At 49.3% G+C, this 21,682-nt stretch overlaps 1 protein-coding gene and 1 non-coding gene across 2 annotated transcripts in view; one reads left to right on the plus strand and one right to left on the minus strand.

Annotated features, from left to right (window-relative positions):
- ERN1 (endoplasmic reticulum to nucleus signaling 1) overlaps positions 1-21,682 on the plus strand; it is an 82,945-nt gene that overhangs the window by 37,692 nt on the left and 23,571 nt on the right. Inside the window, exons 3-10 of the mRNA XM_040244974.1 lie at positions 8,602-8,635; positions 9,888-9,960; positions 11,929-12,001; positions 14,459-14,581; positions 16,301-16,402; positions 17,806-18,067; positions 19,565-19,643; positions 20,866-21,031. Coding sequence (XP_040100908.1) covers positions 8,602-8,635; positions 9,888-9,960; positions 11,929-12,001; positions 14,459-14,581; positions 16,301-16,402; positions 17,806-18,067; positions 19,565-19,643; positions 20,866-21,031 — 912 coding nt within the window. The remainder of the gene's footprint in view (positions 1-8,601; positions 8,636-9,887; positions 9,961-11,928; positions 12,002-14,458; positions 14,582-16,300; positions 16,403-17,805; positions 18,068-19,564; positions 19,644-20,865; positions 21,032-21,682) is intronic.
- Positions 5,672-5,745, minus strand: TRNAG-CCC. Its single transcript has one exon. It is a non-coding gene; the product is annotated as a tRNA-Gly (tRNA).

Genomic DNA, 21,682 nt, shown 5'->3' on the forward strand with positions numbered 1-21,682 from the left:
TCAGCGCCTGGACTCTCTAGCTGTGACTCTCGGGCTCCAGAGCGTGTGGGCTTGTAGTTGCTCTGAGGTGTGAGGGAACCTTAGTCCCAACCTGGAACCAAACCCGAGTCCCCTGCATTGCAAGGCGGATTCTTAACCACTGGGCCACCAGGGAAGCCCTGGGGCTGGCTTTAAATGCCGGCTGTGTCAGGGGCAGCGGGGAGGTGGTGCTTTGGAAAGACGGGTGAGGAGGAGCAGGGCAGTAAACCTGCACCCACCTACATTCCACGGAGAAGCAATGTGTTCCAGAAATATCGGCGCTCATCTAGGGACGGGGAAGGATCCCACAGGGCTCCTTGAGCTCCAGTCAGATGGGCAGCCTGTTCTTGCAGCCTCTGTAATCAAAGCGATCTGATTTCTTCTCACATGAGAGTGAGTCGGCCCAGAGTCACCTGCAGAGAGAGGCCATCTGCCCCAAACTCTGGTCTGAAGCACTTAACTCAAATGGTGACTGACTTCATCGGAGAGATTTTTCTATGTTGAGGGAAGCCTGAAATGGTGCTGACAGGGTCCTTCATGCTCCTCCCCTGGGCTTCTCTTCTCTCCTCCAACCCTGGGACATTATAGGATCAGGCTGTCAAGATTCATGCTACAGCTGAGGGTGGGCAGGAAGAACAGGTGTTTCTTTGCAGACCCTCCCCGCCACATCCTACCCCACCCCCCTCACCCTTCCACCCTCCTCCCAGAAAGGTATTCCTTAAATAGCTCTTTTTTTTTTTTTTAGCTTCTCTTCTTAAATTTTTTTTTCATTTTAGAAAAACTTCAACATATGCAAAAGTAAAGAGAATAGTATGAAAGCCTCAGATATCCAGCTTCAGTGACGACTCACACGTGACAGTCTGCTCCCCCATCTCCATCATTGGGAAGCAAACACCATATCATTTTTTTTCCCGTAAATTTAAATAATTTTTAAGTGTGAGTGAACAAACAGAGCTGCACCTGGGCAGCTCTTTTTTGCTTTTATCAAATAGGTTTCTGTGTGGAAAAGCCCTTCTCATTAAGATAAACTTATCTGAGTGACTGCATTCCATGTGCAATATTGGATATCTTAAATTATCGACTTTTCCTTACCTTCTACAGACAGCTTTACCTGCTGAGTAGGAGGCGAGCAAAGACTCGGGCAGCAGTTACACTGGAGTGCACGTTGTGATTATTCCTTGAACTGTCATAAGCCCCAGGCACTTTCCCATGTGTATTTCTCAAGAAACAAAATAGATGGTCCTTGGCCTACAAAGTGCTTAAAATTCAATCCAGCCCCCAGATCTTTGAGAACCAGAGAGGCCACATGCAATTAAGAACCTGTTGCCTGAGAAATGTGCTAAGTGCCAAGTGCAGTGGGTGCTCCGTTTCTGATTTCCTGGAGAAAGGGGCATTTGAAGGCCGGGCAGAGGTAGACAGAGTTGGGGCAAGTGATGGTGACCTCAGAGACAGATAGGAAAGCAAGGGCTGAGTTCTGGAAAGAGTTGCGATGGAGAAGAATTAGGCCCAGGTTTTGCAGAGCCTTGAATGCTTAAGGCCTGTGGTTCCCCTGTGTGCTGAGGGGCCCCGGGCACACAGTGGGCTCTCGGGGCATGGCAGCTAAAGGTTTAGACTTTGAAGAGAAACACAGCAGTCCTCCACAAGAGCCCTAGTAGCTTCCGTGTTAGACTGCACTGCTTTCCTTTGCCCAGCTGAATTGGGGGCCTTTGCTGGGATGCATTTCAGTTGCCACTTGAGGGAATTCCCTAGCAGTCCAATGTTAGGGCTCTGAGATCTCACTGCCAAGGGCATGGGTTCAATCCCTGATCGGGGAACTAAATCCCACAAGCTGTGTGGTATAGCCAAATAACACAACCAAAAAGACTCAAATGGACGCATTTAGGAAAGGGGCAAAGAAGATTTTGGCATGCTTACAGGCTGAGGAAGGAGTTATCCAGAAGGACTTGAAGACCTCTGGGAGACAGAATACTGGGGGTTCTAGATGTGTGAGTGTGAAGTTTCTGTGAATGTGAAGGTGAAAGCATGTCCTTTTATAGAAACATGCAGGGTGGCGTGGGGTTGGCAAACCTGGAGGACGAGGGATAGGAAGTCTCTGAGTTCCCCCGTGCCACAGAGGGGAGTCCTGTGCAGAGAGGAAGGGCCTGGAGGCAAGGCATGGAAGTCTGAAACACCAGCTGGGAGGAACAGAACAGGAAGTAGATAAACATATCTCCGGTGACTCGGGGCCCAGCTGGCCACGGTTACATTCTGTGATCTCCACAAGTGATTATGGTGTTCTCTTCAGCAGTGCTCAGAGGACTGAGGAGGAGGAGAGGGGCTTGCCCAGTGGATTCTGGGTGGAGAGTTGATGGAGTGTAGCTGCTGGATTATAGAATGGTCAGCGATGGATATCCAGGCAGGGCAAGAGTAGAAGTAGGAAGGAAACTAGTATTTGTTGGTTGTTTCAGTCAGTAAATATATTGGACACCTCTCATGTGCCAGGCACTTTTGTTTTTTTGGTGTGGGGGGGGCGCTGTGCTGGGTGTTTGTTGCGGCTCATGGGCTCTTCACTGTGGCTCTTGGGCTTAGCTGCTACATGGCATATGGGATCTTAGTTCCCCAATGCAGGGATCAAACCTGTGTACCCAGGGTGGTTAAGAAGTACGCAGGGAAGTACTTGGAAAGTACCCAGGATGTCGGGGGTATGTTGTTGTCTAGTCGCTAAGTCGTGTCCCACTCTTTGCGACCCCGTGGACTGCAGTGCGCCAGGCTTCCCTGTCCTTCACCATCTCCTGGAGTTTGCTCAAACTCATGTCCATTGAGTCAGTGATGCCATCCAGCCATCTCATCCTCTGTCATCCCCTTCTCCTCTTGCCCCCAACCTTTCCGAGCATCAGAGTCTTTTCCAGTGAGTCGGCTCTTTGGATCAGGTGGCCAAAGTATTGGAGCTTCAGCATCAGTCCTTCCAGTGAGTATTCAGGGATGATTTCCTTTAGGATTGACTGGTCAGATCTCCTTGCTGTCCAAGGGGCTCTCAAGAGTCCTCTCCAGCACCAGTTTGAAAGCATCAGTTCTTCAGTGCTCAACCTTCCTTATGGTCTGACTCTCACATCTGTACATGACTACTGGAAAAACCATAGCTTTGACTATATGGACCTTTGTTGGCAAACTGCAGAAGATAAATCCCAGCCCCCATGGATCTTATAGTGACCAGAGTCAGACATTTAAAAAGTAAAACACGTAGCACTTCAGAGGCGGTCAGTGTCATGAAGAAAAATCAAGCAGGGAAGAGAGTAGGGGATCCTGGGGGCGGGGCTAGGAAGTGGTCATGGAAGGCCTCTCTGAGATGGTGATGTTTGATCAAAGACCTTGGCACAGGGAACAGCATACGCAAAGGCCCCAAGGCAGGTTTAGACTTGGCAGTAGTCCAGGAGTAGCCTGTATTCCAGCATGGCTGGAACAGAGTAAGGAAGAAATCATGGCAGACTGCCAGGGTGGGTGTGGGGTTGCGTGGATTCACAGATGTTCACTGGGTGAACATTGGCCTCTACTGGGCAGCAAAATACCCATCAGTGGATTGTGAGTGGCAGAGAGGCATTATCTGATCCATGTCTTCGAAGCATCACTCTTCTATGTCAAGGCACTGACTTACAATCTTAAGATATATTTAACCTTATTTAATCAACATAAAGTTGCCCCTCGAGTTTGGTATCATGATCTCTATCTCTTTATTTTTTTCTTTACTGACAAGGAAACTGAGGCTCAGAGAGGTTAAGTAACTTTGCCGAGGTCACTCAGCTGGTGAGTGGCAGAGCTTGGATTTAATCCTAGGTTTTTCTGATCCCAAAGGGCACACAGACTAGGAGAAAAGGGAACTCTTGAAAGACAAGTTCCAGTGATGCTGAAAAGTTGCTGAAAGTAGGAAAAAGAGTGATGAAATAGACCAGAGAGTCTGACATCCGATGGCAGGTTCTGCAGGGGAAATGAGCGTCAGCAGTGTGGTCTGAGGGAGAAGGCAATGGCACCCCACTGCAGTACTCTTGCCTGGAAAATCCCATGGACGGAGGAGCCTGGTGGGCTGCAGTCCATGGGGTCGCGAAGAGTCAGACACGACTGAGTGACTTCACTTTCACTTTTCACTTTCATGCATTGGAGAAGGAAATGGCAACCCACTCCAGAGTTCTTTCCTGGAGAATCCCAGGGACGGGGGAGCCTGACAGGCTGCTGTCTATGGGGTCACACAGAGTTGGACATGACTGAAGTGACTTAGCAGTGTGGTCTGAGGACTCCCTATCTCCTAGGAGAACAGGGTAGCCAAGCCAATCTGGAGAGAATGATGGAGGGTGTGATTTGGGCAAGTGGTGGTTGAGGTGCTGGCAGGAGATGATGGAAATGTCCAGTAGGTCCAGAAAGAAGAGTTTGAGAGATGGGGACCTAGACTTTCCCCGCTGTGATTATGGTTGAAGCTACAGAGATGGATGTGCTCTCAGAGAGAACTGAGAGCCAGGAAAAGTTCTTCCCTGTTGGAGTAAGAAGAGGGAGGGAGAGGGGAGAGGAGTAGGCGGAAGAGATGGGGAGAGAGAGAGGAGTGAAAATCTGGCAGTACTACAGGGCCGCAGAGACCAGGGAGGGGAGGGTCGAACCCGAGGCGGGGGCAGCAGCAGGCATGTAGGATCACCCGCAGGGTGGTGAAGCAGCTGCAAGAGTAGAGCTGTGGGTGCTGATGGACAGAGACCTCGAGGCCCTGGGCTCAAGAAGGGAGCAGAGTCCAGTGTGCAGTCAGGGCCCGGTGCAGAGGGGAAGGCAGGAGGTTCCAGAGGGGATGGTGAAAAAGGTATTCTTGGAAAGGTGAAAACTCACTTCGTTTGGAAGTAAACATGTTTACATCTGTCTTGGGTCATTTCTGCCTCGGGTTGAAAAGGAGGATTCCACCAGCACAGAACAGGAGCCACGCATCTCCCGGAGGAAATCAGGCCTGAAATGGACCCGCGGGGGAGCCGAGTCCAGTGGCCGCTACCAGGGTAGAAGTGGGCAGATCTGTTTCTGTCTTGATCTTGGAGACCAAACACTGATTTCAGCTTTTTCCCCACCCCCCCCTCTGGTATTTTTTACTTTTTTTTGAAAAACACCCATTTCTATACTGGTAAAGTAACTCTTTTTTTTTTTTTTTCCTGCCGTTTCTGAAAGTAAAACAGCTTGGTGAGATGGCTTTCGTCCTTATCAGTTTCCATATAGATAGAGAGGCTTATTTTGTAGCAGCATTTGTTTATAGCCTTAGGGTTAGGCCACTGTTTCCTTTCACATGAAGGTGACTTTGTTTTTTTTTTTTTTTTTTAAGAGCAAGAATCTTGCCTAAGTCCAGTTCTCATTATTAAATCCAAAACAATTCCTTTTCATGTTGCGCTTCCATGGCACATTTTCAGCTGATGCTTTTTCCTTTTATTTTGCTGGCTTTTCAAATGTTTTTATCCTTTAACCTTTTCTAATATGGAAAATTTCAAGCAGAGGTAGAGAGAACAGTAAATGACAGGCCAGTGTTGTCAATTCTATCTTTAAACATTTATCAACAGGCTGCCATTTTTTGGTCTTATGTTTCCTTCCCTTGTGTTTTTTTTTTAAATATTATTATTAATTTATTTATTTTGGCCACATCACGTGGCTTGTGTGATCTTAGTTCCCTGACCAGGGATCGAACCCGTGCCCCCTGGCATTGGGAATGCAGAGTCTTAACCACTAGACCACCAGGGAAGTGGTTCAGGATGGAGGGGACACATGTATACCTATGGCTGATTCATATTAATGTATGGCAAAACCCACAATATTGTAATTATCGTCCAGTTTCCTGTAGTATTTGAAAGGAAACCTTAGATTCAAATGATTCTTTAAGACGAAAAATACGCAGAACGGGTCACTGTTCCACATCTGCTTGCTGTGACATGCAGGCAGCTCTGCAGGTGTTTATCCCAGGGGCCCTATTTTACGAGTGAATGAGGAGGCGCCCCTCTTGGAGGTCATGTCCCCTTAAGCCTAGGAGAAAGCGTGGCTCCTCAACCCTGCTGTAAGTGTCCACCGCCCTTCCCTGGCTCCTGCCAGCGGCCTGTGTCTTAACTGGAACCTCTCTGGTGCGGGACACACTTTGGGACCTGAGGCCTCCGTGTCAGATGAGCTGAATAAGCTCTAGAGAACCAGGAAAACCCACAGTGAAGGAGGAGACCCCGAGAGTGAGCAAACACTGACCAGCAAAGATCAGCTCAGGAACAGGCGTCGAAACCCCCTCAGTGTCCACGCCTTGTTTTTGGTGAACAGCTGGGATTTGGTAGCGTCCTCTTCATCTCTGTTGATCTGCGGCACCTTTAAGTGGCCAGAGCGAATCGAAAGGACGCCTTCCTCCTGCTGTGTTTTCTTGGAAACGTGCTTTCTCGCTCTCCCTGGCGTGCTCAGCTTCTGGGCTGCATTGGAGGCGCTGGGTTATAATTGCTGCTGGTCTGTTTCAGGAGGGTGAAGGCTAGGCACCCTCATTTCCTGTCTCTTGCATCAGTCTGTTTGTGAGAGTGTACCGAGAGGTGATTAATGGGAACAATCACCATGTGCTTACCAACCGAAAGTTCCTCCTGTTTCCTGAAATGCTCTTGGTTTTAATGAATTGTTTGTTTGCTGCCCACAGACCACATGTGGTGTGTACGCCTCTGTTGTTGTGAACACCGGTCTACCTTCATGTGGGAGCTGAGCCTGCAAAGCAAAGTCAACACACGATAAGGCTTGAAAGGGTTTCCTTCATCTGAGAATCCCAGCTGACCTGGGGAATTAGACAGCTGTCTGTCACCATAAGCAGGGCCTGTATCCAGAGTCACATCACAGCATTTGCCGTCCTCGACCCTAGCTTTGAAGTTTTGTGGGCAGCATGACTGATAGCCTGTGGGGTCCCAATGGCTGGAAACACCTCATTGCTGTGTAGTCTCGTGCCTGGGATTTCAGCTCTGTTAGAGTACTGCTGGGTCAGTGGCCTCCATCCACCCTGTGGACTCTGGATTGTTCTTGTGATCTGTGCCCAGGAGAAATTCTGTCACTCAGATGACAGCAAATATTGGCTTGGCCAGACAGTTCGTTCGGGTTTTTCTGTACCATCAAGTGGACAAATCTGAACAATCTTTTCAGCCAACCTAATATTAAAACGGCTTGAAGGAAAACCTGTGTTTCCTATTTCAAAGGTAATGCCTACTTTTGTAGAAATTTGGGGAAATGTGGAAAAGGTGGGGAAGTCGTTTACATTTTCAACAAAGGTAACTTACAATTTAGCACTTTTTTTGACCTTTCTGTCTTTTTTTTTTTTAACACACATAGGTTTTTTTTTTTTTTTTTTTTTCTTCTCAGCTGCATTAATACTCTAGGTACAATGTTATTTTTTTCTCCTGAACATATATAGTTATAAAACTTTATAAGCCCTTTTAGAAGCTTTAAGAATCTCCCTGCAATTCAGGAGACCTGGGTTCAGTTGCTGGATTGGGAAGATCCCCTAGAGAAGGGAATGGCTACCCTCTCCAGTGTTCTTGTCTGGAGAATTCTCTGGACAGGGGAGCCTGGCGGGCTACAGTCGATGGGATTGCAAAGAGGTGGACCTGACTGAGCGACTTTAGAAGTCTCAATTTTCTGCCAAGTGGACATTCCATAACTTAACCACATCCCTGAACAGTTAGGTCATCTGTGATGCTACTGTGAAGATCTTTGTACAGAAAGCATTTTATATACTTTGTGTTGTTTTTAAACCAGACTTTATAGACATGGAATTAATGGATCAAAGGGGATCAAGAAGAATAAACACTCAAAGGCTCTAAAGTCATCATATTGCTGCCCCAAAGGGATGTATCCATTTACCATCCAGTCAAATTCTCATCAACAGCAAAACTGCTTCTTAAGCCACAGTTTTGCTTTCCCAATGGAGATGTCTAGCACCACGCCAGATATCTGACCTGGAGATGGTTTGGGTTTAGAAGGCCTTAATGTGTCAGATAGTGACACTGACCCATTGTCCCCTGTGGGTTGTCGCTGTGCTTCCTTATATGTCCAGCCTCCAAGTCACAGGCATGTTTCCTGAGAGCAGTTCCATCCTGCCCTCAGCCCCCTCTCCAATCTCAGCAACGGACCTAAGAGCTTGCATGAGTGATGCATGTGTGTGTGCTGCGTGCGTGTGTGCGTGTGTGTGTACTTGGTCATTAAGTCATGTCCAACTCTTGTGTAACCCCAAGGACTGTAGCTCACCAGGCTCCTCTGTCCATGGGATTATCCCAGCAATAATACTCAAGTGGGTTGCCATGCTCTCCTCCAGGGAGATCTTCCCGACTCAGGAGTTGAGCCTGCATCTCCTGAATTGCAGGTGGATTCTTTACTGCTGAGCCACCAGGGAAGCCCCCGCCCCTCCCCCGCCCCCCAGCCCCGCTCCCAAGAGCCTACATTAGTGTTTTTGTGTGAGTTTTCTAAAGTGCCTTCACCTACGTTTTCTCGTGTAGATAAATTTATTGGTCCATCTTGTGAACTGGTCCTGGGAACTCTAGAAATCTTGACATTTTACAATCTGTCTGACAATGCCTTTGTTGTTCTTTTGCACAGATCCAGTCCTGCAGGTTCCAACACACGTGGAAGAGTAAGTGTTCTGATTTGCTGCACACTTCCCTTTGATTCATTTTCTGTTTTGCTCTGTTTATGAAGCTAGTTGCTGGGAGCACATGTATACATCGATATTAATATTAAGTAGAGTGAGAACAAATGACTCATGGGTACTTTGAAAGAAGCCTGTGTTGGGAAAAGGGTGGTCAGTTCCTTGATGGGCGAGGTGGGGAGGCAGGGGTGTTAAAAAGGCTTCTTTGAGATGTAATTTAACGTGAGTTTTGAGCTTAAGCTTCCAGAGTTCTCAAAAGGGCCCAGGCGTCTTTGGATCTCTGCCCCATTCTCTGTGCAAAACTGTGGAGAGGAGACAAGAAAATGACTTGTTATTAGAGTGTGTGTGTTGGAGTAAAAGTTTGGATGGCATCTCTAAGGGCCTCAAATGATGCCCTAAACTGGGGAGAGAAAAGGCTCAGCCAGGGGTTTCTGCGTGACTAGTCGTCATTCAGTGGTTAGCAGGTTAGCATCACAAAAGAGCACCTTGAACCTGCTTCCTGAGAAGCAGCTGATGAGAACCGAACCCATCCCCTTGGCAGCTTCTTTCTCATGTCAGGCTTTTATTGCCTCCTAAAAATAAATGTCTGTGGAACACCAAAGACACATTTGTTCTCCCTGTTTAGGTGCCATGCCATGCTATTAAACATTAATTGTTGCGGTCCTGTATGCAGCTGACTTGGAAACTGAAAAGCAGGCTTGCTGGGTCCTTTTCCCCTATTGTACCTTTAGCCAGTGTGCTTTGACCAAATGATGATTTACTTCTCTGTGGTTTTGGACTAGTATTCCACTGCAGGTTGGTTTTTTTTTTTTTTTCCCACGCCAAGTATAGTATAGACCAGGGGTCCCCAGCCTCTGAGATCTAATGCCTGATGATCTGAGGTGGAGCTGATGTAATAATAATAGAAATAAAGTGCACGATAAATGGAATACACTTGAATCATCCTGAACCACACCCTCCCCCCTACCCACCTCCCCACCATCCGTGGAAAAATTGTCACCTGCCGAACTGGTCCCTGGTACCAAAAAAAAGTTGGGGACCATTGGAGATTACCAGAAGGATATTTTATTATCTGTGGCTAAGATGAAAAAGAAGTGGATGGAATTGTTTTACACACACACACACACAGACACACACACACACCACTCCCTACCAATCATGGTTTTGCCTGGCTTTGGTATTTTATTCTGTGCCCTGGGCTGCAATCTGTCACTAATACTTACTGCTTGATCTGCAGGCCTGCCTTCCTCCCAGATCCCAATGACGGCAGCCTGTACACGCTTGGGGGCAAGAACAATGAAGGCCTGACGGTGAGTGTATTTAGCTTCTTGGTGCTCTGGAGGTTCTAGACCCCTGTTTTCAACTACAGCTGTACATCAGGATCATCTGAGAACTTACAAAAGATTCTGGGATTCTGAATCAGGGGGTCCAGACTGGGGCCTGGGCAAAAGTGTCTTTTCACAGCTCCCTTGATGAGCTTTTAAATGTATAGCCCAGAGTTCAAAAACACTGATCTATCCTAGCAGTTTCTCAGGGCTCAGCCAGCACACTGGAAGGATGTGAAATTCCTTCAGGAACAGGACTCACTTTATCTAGTGATTATTATTATTATCATTAAAAAAATTTTTTTTGGCCACCTGACATGCAAGATCTTAGTTTTCCGACCAGGGACTGAACCCATGCCTGCTGCAGTGGAAGCACAGTCTCAACCTCTGGACCACCAGGGAAGTCCCTAACTTGAGTGATTCTTAACTGGGGGGAGGAGTGTAGTTTACAACACTGTACACTCCCTCAGTAGACATCCCCTTGGTGGGGGTGGCGGGTTATATTCCATTGCTACCTCCATTTGAGAACAGACCTTAACGTTTACAACCTTAGCTGCACATTGTAATAACCTGGCGATCTCTAAAAAATACTGTCTAGGTCCCAATCCCAAAGTCCCCGTTTGATTGACCTAGGTCATCAGGATTTTTTTAAAAAGCTCCCGAGAAAGAGAATGGGCCCACACATATGGTCATCTCCACAGTAGAGGTGTGGAAACTCTGCCCATAGAGGTGAAGGAATGTGCCCAAGGCCAAAGCACCAGGTGGAGGGGGTGCTCCATGAACCCCCACCTTCCAGAGGCTGCTCTTGCCACTACCCGCAAACCGCTTGGTGTGGTTTAGCAGCTCTAAGAACTTGGTTTCCAGCCTGGGCCTCGAATCAGGAGGCCAAGGTGGCCACACTCACCCTGACCCTACAGACTGGAAAACAGTCCGGACTGAAAACCTTGCAACAACATCCTAATACTCAGAAACATCTGGAAGAAGCCCAGTTAGGACAGCCTCTCCAGGGCATATTTTTTCTGCTAACACTTAGGTTAAACACTGGGATAACAGGAAAATCTGCATTATTGGTTCCTGAAAATTCTGTTGACTTTGCTTTCTTGGCAAGAAAGGTGACAGTTGTCATGAGGCAGGTATCCACGGGATGGTTTCAAGAACACAGAATGTTCCAAAAATAAAGTGTTCTGAAACAAACTCGAACCCAAAGAGCTTGTCAGATGTCAGCTGTCAACTCTGAAGGATCGGTTTTTATGATGAAATGCAGTTGAAACATGCGGACTGCTCTGAGTTTCTTTTCCTAGAACCTACCATAACTTCCTTTTAATACCAAAAAGTCCAATCTTCTTCTGTTTTTCAGTAGGAGAATTCGTTGCTAGAGAAAACACCAAAACTTCTCTTCCTTCCCCAAACTCTCCTGTGTTGCCCGCAGAGTGACGGCTGCTCCTCTCCCTCAAGGCTGCCCTTCAGGGTAGTCTCCTGGTTGACTCCCACTCTGAGGAGTGTTTTCTGCTCCCATCTAAGCAGCTCTGGGATAATTTTCCAAGACAGGGCAACTCTCCCTCCTCCCCCCCACCCCCCAACCCTTAGGATTTCAAAGATTGTGTCGTTCTCTCCATATTTGTGTGTCTTTTCAGAAAAGGTCAAAGAGCCCCAGAAGGGCTCTGGACTAGAGACTTCCAGGGGGTGTGTCACATAAAAGAACCAGTGTGTCCGGCACTGAGGACCTGGAAGCCTAGGCTCCCTGCACACTTGCCCACAGTGTGCAGGGAGCCTAGGGTGCCTCCTTCTCCTTGGTTTCCAGTTAGGAAAACCCCCACGTACCCCCTCTTTTTAGCAGAATTGGGTAACAGAAACAGACTGCAGTGAAATTGTAATCATTGCACAAGACCTTGTTAACTTTTTTTTTTTGCTTTGCCTTTTTTTTTTTTTTTTTTCCTTTGGTTTGTTTTAAAGAAACTTCCCTTTACGATCCCTGAGCTGGTGCAGGCATCTCCATGCCGAAGTTCAGATGGCATTCTCTACATGGGTAAGAGTTCCTGTCGCTGATCCCTTTTGGAAGCGAATGCCACAATCTGGGAAGGTGGCGGGTCTGAGAGAGAGATGTGTGTACAGTCACTCCTCTACCCACCCTTCTGGGGAAGGCCTTTCTTGCCTCAGTTGGGCTGGTTCAGGCCAGGATTAGCTGGCCAATTAAGAAAGGGTTCCCCCTTCCACCACACTTGGGAGCAGACCTAACACCATTAATATGGTTACTCATTTAACAAGCTTTTAGCTGCTGTGTTGACCTACCCCTGCGATTTACAGATTGCAACATACCCAGAAGCAACTGGATGAAATTTAAAGTGAATTACAATAGTCTGAGCCAAGAAAGGGAAGCCAGGCTCTGCCTATTAATTATAGGGCTTTCTTAGTATTTCCTGCTATCAGAATATTGGATAAAAACAGCACTTAACAGCTTGCTTAGATAAGCCTCCTTCATACCTACAGGGGTCACGTCTTTCAAAGCATCAGATCAGCTGTTTTTCTTTGACCAGGTTGCTGCCAAAATGTCAACAAAAATGCATTTGTGACACAAAGGAGAGCTGTATTTATCTTGAAAGCATAGTAGTAATAATATCCTGTATTTATAAAGCAGCTTTCTTTCTGAGGAACTGAAAGTGCTTACGGCCTATTCATGCCTTGGGAGGTTTTTATGTGTGTTTCTGGGTCTCAAGCACAGGCCCTGGCTGGATTTTAAGTCTTTGTCTAAGGAAACTGGGGCTCTTCTTTCCACACCTTCAGAATGAGGAAGCCCCTGGCCAGGGATTCAGGGGAAGTGATCAACACAGGCTTTCCATGTGCTCTGAGCCATGCTTGGGCCCCTCTGAACATCTTCTCACCATCTGTAGTCACTGTTGTCTGGCTGATCTTCCAGCTCTGACCAACAATTCGTCACTTAGGGTGCATCTAAGTTTTGGCAGTTGCCCCGACCCATCCATTCAAGTGGTAGCTGGGTCTCACAGACTGTCACGGTCCTCATAGTAACCAGAAGGGCGCCCAGGCCAGACAGAAAGGGATCCTGGCCACAGCTGTCAGGTGTGATGTTTTGTCTCCATCTTCAGATCTTTTTCATATTAAGATTTGTCACTGGGAGCAGGAAGTTAGGATCGTGGACGAGTTTCCGACATGCAGACTGGCACGTGTGCTCCCTCTGTTAGAATTAGGCGTAGCTTTAGCAGCTTCACGTGCCCTGTGAGCTTGCTGACATCTCGGTACTTGGCTTCTAAAAGTCCCTTGAAATAGGAAACATGGCCAATGAGGTAGGAAGAGACAAGTGAGCAGAGAGAAGGCTTGTCTTTGGAAGACAGACCTTATAAAACAGAAGCGTGCACATCACAGTGAAGGTGTTGACTTTCAGGCAGGAGCTGTGTTTATCTTGAAATCATAGTGGAAATAATACCCTGTATTGGGCTTCCCTGGTGGCTCAGTGGTAGAGAATCCGCCTGCTAATGCAGGAGACACAGGTTCCATCCCTGATCCGGGAAAATCCCACCTGCCTCGGAGCAGCTGATCCCGAGCACCACAACTATTGAGCCTGTGCTCTAGAGCCCGGGAGCTGCAACTCCTGAAGCCCATATGCTCCAGAGCCCATGCTCTGCAGCAAGAGACGCCCCTGCAATGAGAAGCCTGTGCACTGCGACTGGAGAAAGCCTGCACGCAGCAATGAAGGCCCAGCACAACCAAAAATAAACAAACAGATAATAAAATTATTAAAACAATACAGAGTATTTATAAAACAGCTTTCTTAGGAACTTGCCATTACCAGGATGTCCTGGTGTATGTTACCATAGGTTTGAGTTTTCCTAATTGTGTTGTTTAGCTACACTATCCACCAGTTTATACCTTTTAATCAGCTGACCGAGAGGAGGGGTGTAGCGTGTGGCTGGGGAGTCACTTGCTGGTCGAGGCCGAGATCACTTTGGCCTCATTAGCACGTGGCTGCCACCAGCTCTAGTGCCCAGTCACTAATTAGATTATAAACCCGTGTCTGTAGGTCCTCTTTACATGAGGGCTCATGAGTAGGGATGTTGAGATGTGTGAATGATGGTTACCAGGGAGATGAGCCCCTGGGTGCACTTCTGGATTTATATAGATCCTAGTCTATGGGAAAACGTTTGTCTTAACAGTCCAGATTTTTCATATTTAAGGCTACTCATCAGAGCAATAAAATCTGTGAGTTGTTATGTTATTAGGCGTGGAGAAATTTTTATACCATGACTAGGTTATTAAGTTGTTATAGGACCCAGTGGTCCAAGAAACTTTATTATCTGCACATTACCATTAACCTGGTCACCGACAGACCTTCATAGAAGTGTCTTCAACATCGTGAGACTCTCAGGCCTGTTTCTCAGCTCAGAGAGCATCTTGGGCTGCTGGTTTGGCGGGGATTTTTGTTTCCATGTTGGGTGAGTGTTAACCACCACGTGTCCTTGTGACCTTGCAGGTAAAAAGCAGGACATTTGGTACGTTATTGACCTCCTGACTGGGGAGAAGCAGCAGACCCTGTCGTCAGCCTTTGCAGACAGCCTCTGCCCATCAACCTCTCTTCTGTATCTGGGGCGAACAGGTAAGAAGGAACCATTGATCGTGTACAGCCTGCCTGATTTCGAACAATGACCTGAAATAGCCTTCCCTTGGGGTCTCTGCCTCCAGGCTTCATTCTCTAGAAAGCACCCAGAGCGGCCTGGTCCACACACAGGTTTCCATGTTGTTCCCCTTTATGATACCCCCTAGAAGCTCCCCATTGCCCGAGGATTATGAAGCTCCTGTGATATAGCCCTTACCTCTGGCTGCCTGCTCTCAGCCTCAGCTGTTCACACCACTCAGCTGTTCACACAGCCCATCGCTGGCCCTTTCCAGGCATCAGCAGCCTCCCCACCACACCACCTCCCACCTCCTCTCTCTTCAGCCTCCTCCTCCTCCTCAACTCTTGTTGCCAGGCATTTCTAAATCGTATTTGTCCCCTCAGTTAGACCTCTGGATTCCTGAGGGCAGGGCTTGGTCTTGTCTGCCTGCTGAGTCTCCACACCTGGCGTGAGGCTGACACGTGGCCGGGGCTCAGAGGCTGTAGCGAATGAGTGGGTGGGCGGGCGGCCCTTTCCTCCAGGGACCCACTTTCCAAATGTCACAGGTGCAGCCCTGACTTCCACCGCTGCTCCATAAGAGTTGTGGAATGGACAGCTCAAATAGAGCGACAAGGGGAAGCAGGTCTATGGAGGATCACCTTGAATCTTTCTGAGGCCTCAGAGGAGGGTCTTACAGCCTCATCTTTGATCTGACCTTAACCCTGAAGCCATTTTTTACTGGAAGCACCTGAATCTGATCTTCACCCTAAGGCCTTTTTCTTTTAGTTAATTTATTTGTTTTGGCTGTGCTGGATCTTTGCTGCAGTGTGTGGGCTTTCTCTAGTTGCAGCAGATGGGGGCTACCCTTCATTACAGTGAGGGGCTTCTCGAAGTGCTGGTTTCTTTTGTTGTGGAGCACAGGCTCTAGGGTGCATCGCACAGGCTTAGTTGCCCTGCAGCATGTGTGATATTAGTTCCCAGACCAGGGAATGAACCCATGTCCCCTGCATTAGCAGGCAGATTCTTAACCACTGGACCACCTGCGAAGTCCCTCCCCAAGGCCATTTTTTTATGTGAGAGTCTTTTCCAGCTGGAGCATCAGTCCTGGACCCTCTATATTTCCTCTACATTCAACTTGAAAACAGAGTGGTTTCCTCTTTAGCTTATTGGCCTTGTGTCCTACCACGCACAGTTAAACCATTTGGCGTGTTCTGCATTCTGCCTGGAAATCTCCTTAGTCAGAGCCACAAGTTCATTACTTGCTTAAATCTTTCTATTTTTCAAGTTATGGCAAGAAGTGGTCTTAACTAATAACTGTGTCACCACCAGCTAACCTGGGTCATCGTTTTCAGCTTCTGTCAGCTGTTCCCTTACTGCTCTTCCAGCTTCCATCTGCCTCCCAGTCCCAAAGTCAGTGCCACGCGTTTTAGGGTTCTGTTCTGGCACCATCCCACACCTAGGTACCGATCTCTAGTGTCCGCTCTCTATTGCTGTATAGTAAACTACCCGAAAACTTAAGTGGCTTAGAACAACACCAGGACATTGCTCATGATTCGGGAGCCTTGAGTTCAAGGACATAGCATGCGCAGCCTGTCTCTGCTGCACAGGCTGTGGGCTGGGTTCGCTCATGCATTTGGGACTCCAGTCCTCCTCCCCGTGGCCTCTCTCTCCCTACATGGACGGCCCCTCCGGTAACAGGCTGCTGTGTGCTCCCCTCTCAGAGTACACCATTACCATGTACGACACCAAGACCCGCGAGCTGCGCTGGAACGCCACCTACTTCGACTACGCGGCCGCGCTGCCTGAGGACGATGGGGACTACAGTAAGTAGCCCACCCCCGCCTCCCTGGCATGGCGAGGTCAGGCGGGTACCTAGGACCTGTGGGGAAACGAGGGTTCCAGAAAACCGAATTTCCTTTTAAGACCTTCTTGGTCACCAGATTTTGGACTTTCCATGGACTTGTAGTAGATACTTAAACAGTCAATGGGGTTTTTGTTTGTTTTTGTTTTTCTTTTTTTTTTTTTGGCTGTACCACGTAGCTTGCAGGATCTTAGTTCCCTGCTGCTGCTAAGTTGCTTTAGTCGTGTCCAACCCTGTGAGACCCCATAGACGGCAGCCCTCCAGGCTCCCCGTCCCTGGGATTCTGAGGGGTTGCCATTTCCTTCTCCAATGCATGAAAGTGAAAAGGGAAAGTGAAGTCGCTCAGTCGTGTCAGACTCTTCGAGACCCCATGGACTGCAGCCTAGTTCCCTGACCAAGGATCAAACCCAGGCCCCCTGCAGTGAAAGTGTGGAATTCTAGCTACTGGACGGCCAGGGAATTCCCTTTTATTTATTTTTTAACAGCCAGTGTTGAAAGCAGGGGCCTGGGCAAGAAGTATGGAGGGAACCCAGGTAAAACAGTGGTAAGTTTACCCCGAGAGGAGGTAGGACACACTTCCTGGAGTCCCTCTATGTTGCAGGAATTGACTACAAGCCCATGGGAAGCAGAATTAAATGTCAGTTTGATATGAACAACTGCCTCCATAACTGTGACTCATTCCCAATTATTTCTCTAGGAAACATCCCCCCAACTCAAATGAAAACTAAAAGCCAATTTTGCCATCTTAACACCGGCACCTGAAAGGCTGACAGATGTCCTCTGGGGCCTCGTGCGGGCAGTGTCAGCGGCCAGCCCTGACTGTCCAGCTCGATTGGTAGCTTTGAAAGGATGGCTGTAAAGTGCCAGGTTCCCAGGCTCTCCTCTGGTGCCCTTCTCTGCACTGTTTACTCCCACTGATTGTGTGTGTGTTGTGTCAGTCACTCAGTCGTGTCCGACCCTTGCAACCCCATGGACTGTCAGGCTCCTCTGTCCGTGGAATTCTCCAGGCAAGAATACTGGAGTGGGTTGCCATTCCCTTCTCCAGGGGATTGTCCCAACCCAGGAGATTCTTTACCATCTGAGCCACCAGCGAAACCCACTAATTGACTTGAATTACCAAGTGAAAAAAGAACACTGCCAAGTGAGAGGGTGACCCTGTCTCCTGTTTATAAACCAGGCAGCTCTCGCTGTCGTAGAGCCTGAGCAGATTCATTGAAAGCCAGTAGAGTTGTTGGGAGGCATTCTGAGAACACTCCAGAAGGCCTGTTTCCTCTGGTCAGGTGACTGCAGCTTGGCAAGAGCACAGAGGATGTGGCTGCAAGCTGAGGTGAGACTTGACATGCCGTGTTTATCTGATCCGTACAGAGATGTCCCACTTTGTGTCCAATGGCGATGGGCTGGTGGTGACGGTGGACAGCGAGTCTGGGGACGTCCTGTGGATCCAAAACTACGCTTCCCCCGTGGTGGCCTTTTACATCTGGCAGCGTGAGGGTCTGCGGAAGGTGATGCACATCAACGTCGCCGTGGAGACCCTGCGCTACCTGACCTTCATGTCGGGGGAGGTGGGGCGCATTACCAAGTGGAAGTACCCCTTCCCCAAGGAGACGGAGGCCAAGAGCAAGCTGACGTGAGTCCAGGATTCGGGGCGGAAAGGCAGGGGCCTCGTCCCCGGCATTCTGGGCCTGCAGTGGTGTGCTGTACCAGGCACTGGGCGCCAGGGCTTGGGGCAGACACCCCTGAAGCCACAAGAAATATAAACAGCTGAGAACAGCTTGTTCAGAAACCTCAGAAGAAGTGGGCACCCCTGGATGCTTCAGATTCCTGAGTATTAAATAAATTGAAATTATGGGTGCTAGGGTGCTTAGTCACTCAGTCCCATCCAACTCTTTGTGACCCCATGGCCTGTAGCCCACCAGCTTCCTCTGTCCATGGGATTTCCCGGGCAGGAATACTGGAATGGGTTGCCATTTCCTTCTCCAGGGGTTCTTCCCAACCCAGGGATCGAACCCACATCTCCTGTATCTCCTGCACTGCAAGCAGATTCTTTACCCGCTGAGCCACTGGGGAAGCCAAAATTATGAGAGGATATAGGAAAGAGACTGCCCATGTAGCTGCAGTACAATTAAACCTATCTCTGGTGGTGGGAATACGGGAAAGGTTATTTTTTAGCTTTCTGTATTTTCCAAAAATTTTTTATAAGTTGTATTTGCTTTAAAAATCAGGAAAGTGTTAGGGTATGTGTGTATCTTAAGACTCAGGCCCATTTCTCCACCCCCACCTGTGAACAGCCTGTAACCCCGTCACTTAGCCTTGCTGAGTCTCAGTTTCCCATTTTGCCGAGCCGTGGAGATGATCAAGTGAGCGTGAAATGTTCTCTGAGTTCATAGCACTGTTCAGATAAGATGTTTGTTGAGAGAGGTTTAGAGAATTTAGTGGGTGACCCACCCCCAAGACTGGCTGTTGATAGTAACCCGAGTTAGCAGGGTCTGGACGTGCAGCCTCGTGTTTTCACACTCATGACGACCACAGACAAAAGCCAGGTCCCCTCGCCTCCTCAGTGCCCCTGACAGGGACAGACCACCCACCAGAAGTCTCACCCAGTTGGAATTTCCTGTGCAACCCCTGAATGCTTCAAGCATTCAGATAAGACTTTTCTCCAGGCTTCTGTAGAACCTCTAGAATCTTTAGGCGTCCACAAGCCATCATGGTGGGGATTCTGGTGGCCCGTCAGTCATCAGAGTATGCTGGCTGGGCCAACTTAGAGTCTGTGGGGTGGCTGCATGCCTTCCAGCCTCAGTCTCTCCCAGGTGATCATTGCCCAGGGTCCCTTCTGAGGGCAGAAGCGGGGATGGGCCGGTGCAGACCTGCCACCTGCAAATGAGGAAACACGGGCTGCAGGCAGGTGGCCCGGCAAAGGCATCAGTGACATCAGGGCTCGTGGTCCCGCTCTCCTGGGGCCCAGGGCAGTTCCCTTGCCTCCCACCCTCTCCACGCTCAGAGCTTGGGGCTTCGTGTGCCTCTTCCTGGGGGTGGTAGTCAGGGCTGTGACTCTCTCCTGAAAGCCCCCTTTGATGGGTCCAGAGATTAAATGACAGTGGCCTGCACGTGTCTGTTTGTCTCCTAGGCCCACCCTGTATGTGGGGAAATACTCCACCAGCCTCTATGCTTCCCCCTCGATGGTACATGAGGGCGTTGCCGTCGTGGTAAGTCCACTCTGGGGGCTGGGGGGTGGGGCTCACGGAGGCAACCTCGACGCACTCCTGTCCCATTTCAGCAAAGAACAGCTGAATGATATACCAACATCCTGTTAAGGACACAAGACACGCATCCTAAATCCTCAGATAATTTGTGCACATGCTGCGTTCTACCTCATGAGCAGAGTCTTGTGACTAAGGCAGCCTCCTGGGCCTGGGGAGCCCCGGTTGCTCCCCTTGGCTTTTGGATTCCAGTCTAGACTCCCCAGCTGGGGTTCAGGCCCCCCGCAGGCCAGCCCCGCAGTGCCCGTCCGCCCCACAGCTGGTGTCACTGGGGGGGCTGCACTGTCCCTCTCTTCCCTGAGTTCCAGCAGTTTCCTGTCCATCTTTCTCAGCCCTTGTTCGGGCTGCGCCTCACACTTGGATTGTACTCCTGTCTTCCCTTTTCCTCCTCAAATCCTGGGCGTCCTTTGGTGACTGGTCCAGCCTCCTCCAGCCTTGCCAGGTCGCCTCAAGCGCCCCGTCTCAGAGTCTGAGGCATCACCGTCCGGGCTGCTGTTTTGGTCCTTACGGTGTTTGAGCTGTTTGGTTGGTATCTCCTGTCTTCCCAGTGAGTCTGTCAGCTGCTCAGGGCAGGGCCTGCCAGGGTCCAGTGGTGCCCGAGCCAGCACTGGGCTCTCAGCTGGAACATTCGCACCCCGGTCACTTGTACCATGTGTGAATTCCATCACTTATATCTGCTTCTCACAGTACCCTCGTGGAATTCTGCACACACCCTTCCTGTTTCCCTGTTCCCAGATCTAAAAAGATGTCCACATTTCAAAAGACGCCCAAGGAACTTCCCTGGCGTCCCAGTGGTTAAGACTCCATACTTCCCCTGCAGGGGAACAGGTTCGATCCCTAGCCCAGGAACTAAGATCCCACAGGCCGCACAGTGTGGCAGAAATAAGTAAATAAATAAAAAGACAGCCAAATTTTAAAAGACATGAGGGCAGCGTTGTCATATCCTGGGGGAAGGGCTGCTCCTGCCCCATCTTGGGGCCTTTGAGTCCCTCTCTGCCTTCCCAGAGTTGGTGATGGACAGGGAAGCCTGGCATGCTGCAGTCCATGGGGTCACAAAGAGTCGGATACGACTGAGCGGCTGAACTGAACTGCCTTCCAAACCAGCCTTGCACGGGAATACTGCTGTCCTACCGGCCACCCCTAGCCCCACTCCGGTCTGTCTTCACAGCCCCGGGGCAGCACCCTTCCTTTGCTGGAAGGCCCCCAGACCGACGGTGTCACCATCGGGGACAAAGGGGAGTGTGTGATCACGCCCAGCACGGACCTGAAGTTCGACCCCGGGCTCAAAGGAAAGAGCAAGCTCAACTACCTGCGGAACTACTGGCTGCTCATTGGTAAGTCAGCTCCTCGGGGCACCGGCGATGACCTGCTGCCTCCTTGTGGCCAAGAGACAACATTACCAGTCACAGCCCTCAGCTCTGTGCTCCGAGACTGTCCACGTTGGTTTTTCAGACTGTGGACTATTTTACCCCCAAGGAAAACAAAACAGGCTAGCTGTATTACCAAGTCAGTTCTCAGAAATCATTTGACTAATGTTCCAAAATTCCAGTACTAAATATTGCAAGCTCTGTGCAGTGATCTGACACATGTTGGATGTCTGTGCCAGGCACTTTAGAATATTTTCTTATTTCCCACAAATGACCCCTTTGCAAGGTTGGCACCCTTGTTATATCCAGTTAAGAGTTAAGGAAGCAGGCATGCTTTGTGGAAGAATTCACTTGGGAGTTGGTGTGGGCGAGCAGGGGGTGTTGGAGAGGAATGAGTTGAAGACCCACGAGGGACTGAGGCTGGAAGAGAGTCAGAGGCTGGACTGAGGTCCAGGAGCCGCAGCAGGCAGAAGTCCCAGGGGTGTGGGATGGTCCCTTTCCCCTTCTTTTCTATTTCTGCTGCCATCCCTGCTGGCCCCCAGGCTGGAGGCCCCTGTGAGTCAGTGTGACCGAGGACGGCAGAGGTGACAGGAGCTGTTGGCGAGCATCCCAAGTAAT

The sequence above is a fragment of the Oryx dammah genome, unplaced genomic scaffold (assembly GCF_014754425.2).
Source record: "Oryx dammah isolate SB20612 unplaced genomic scaffold, SCBI_Odam_1.1 HiC_scaffold_8, whole genome shotgun sequence".
In the NCBI taxonomy this organism is placed as follows: domain Eukaryota; kingdom Metazoa; phylum Chordata; class Mammalia; order Artiodactyla; family Bovidae; genus Oryx; species Oryx dammah.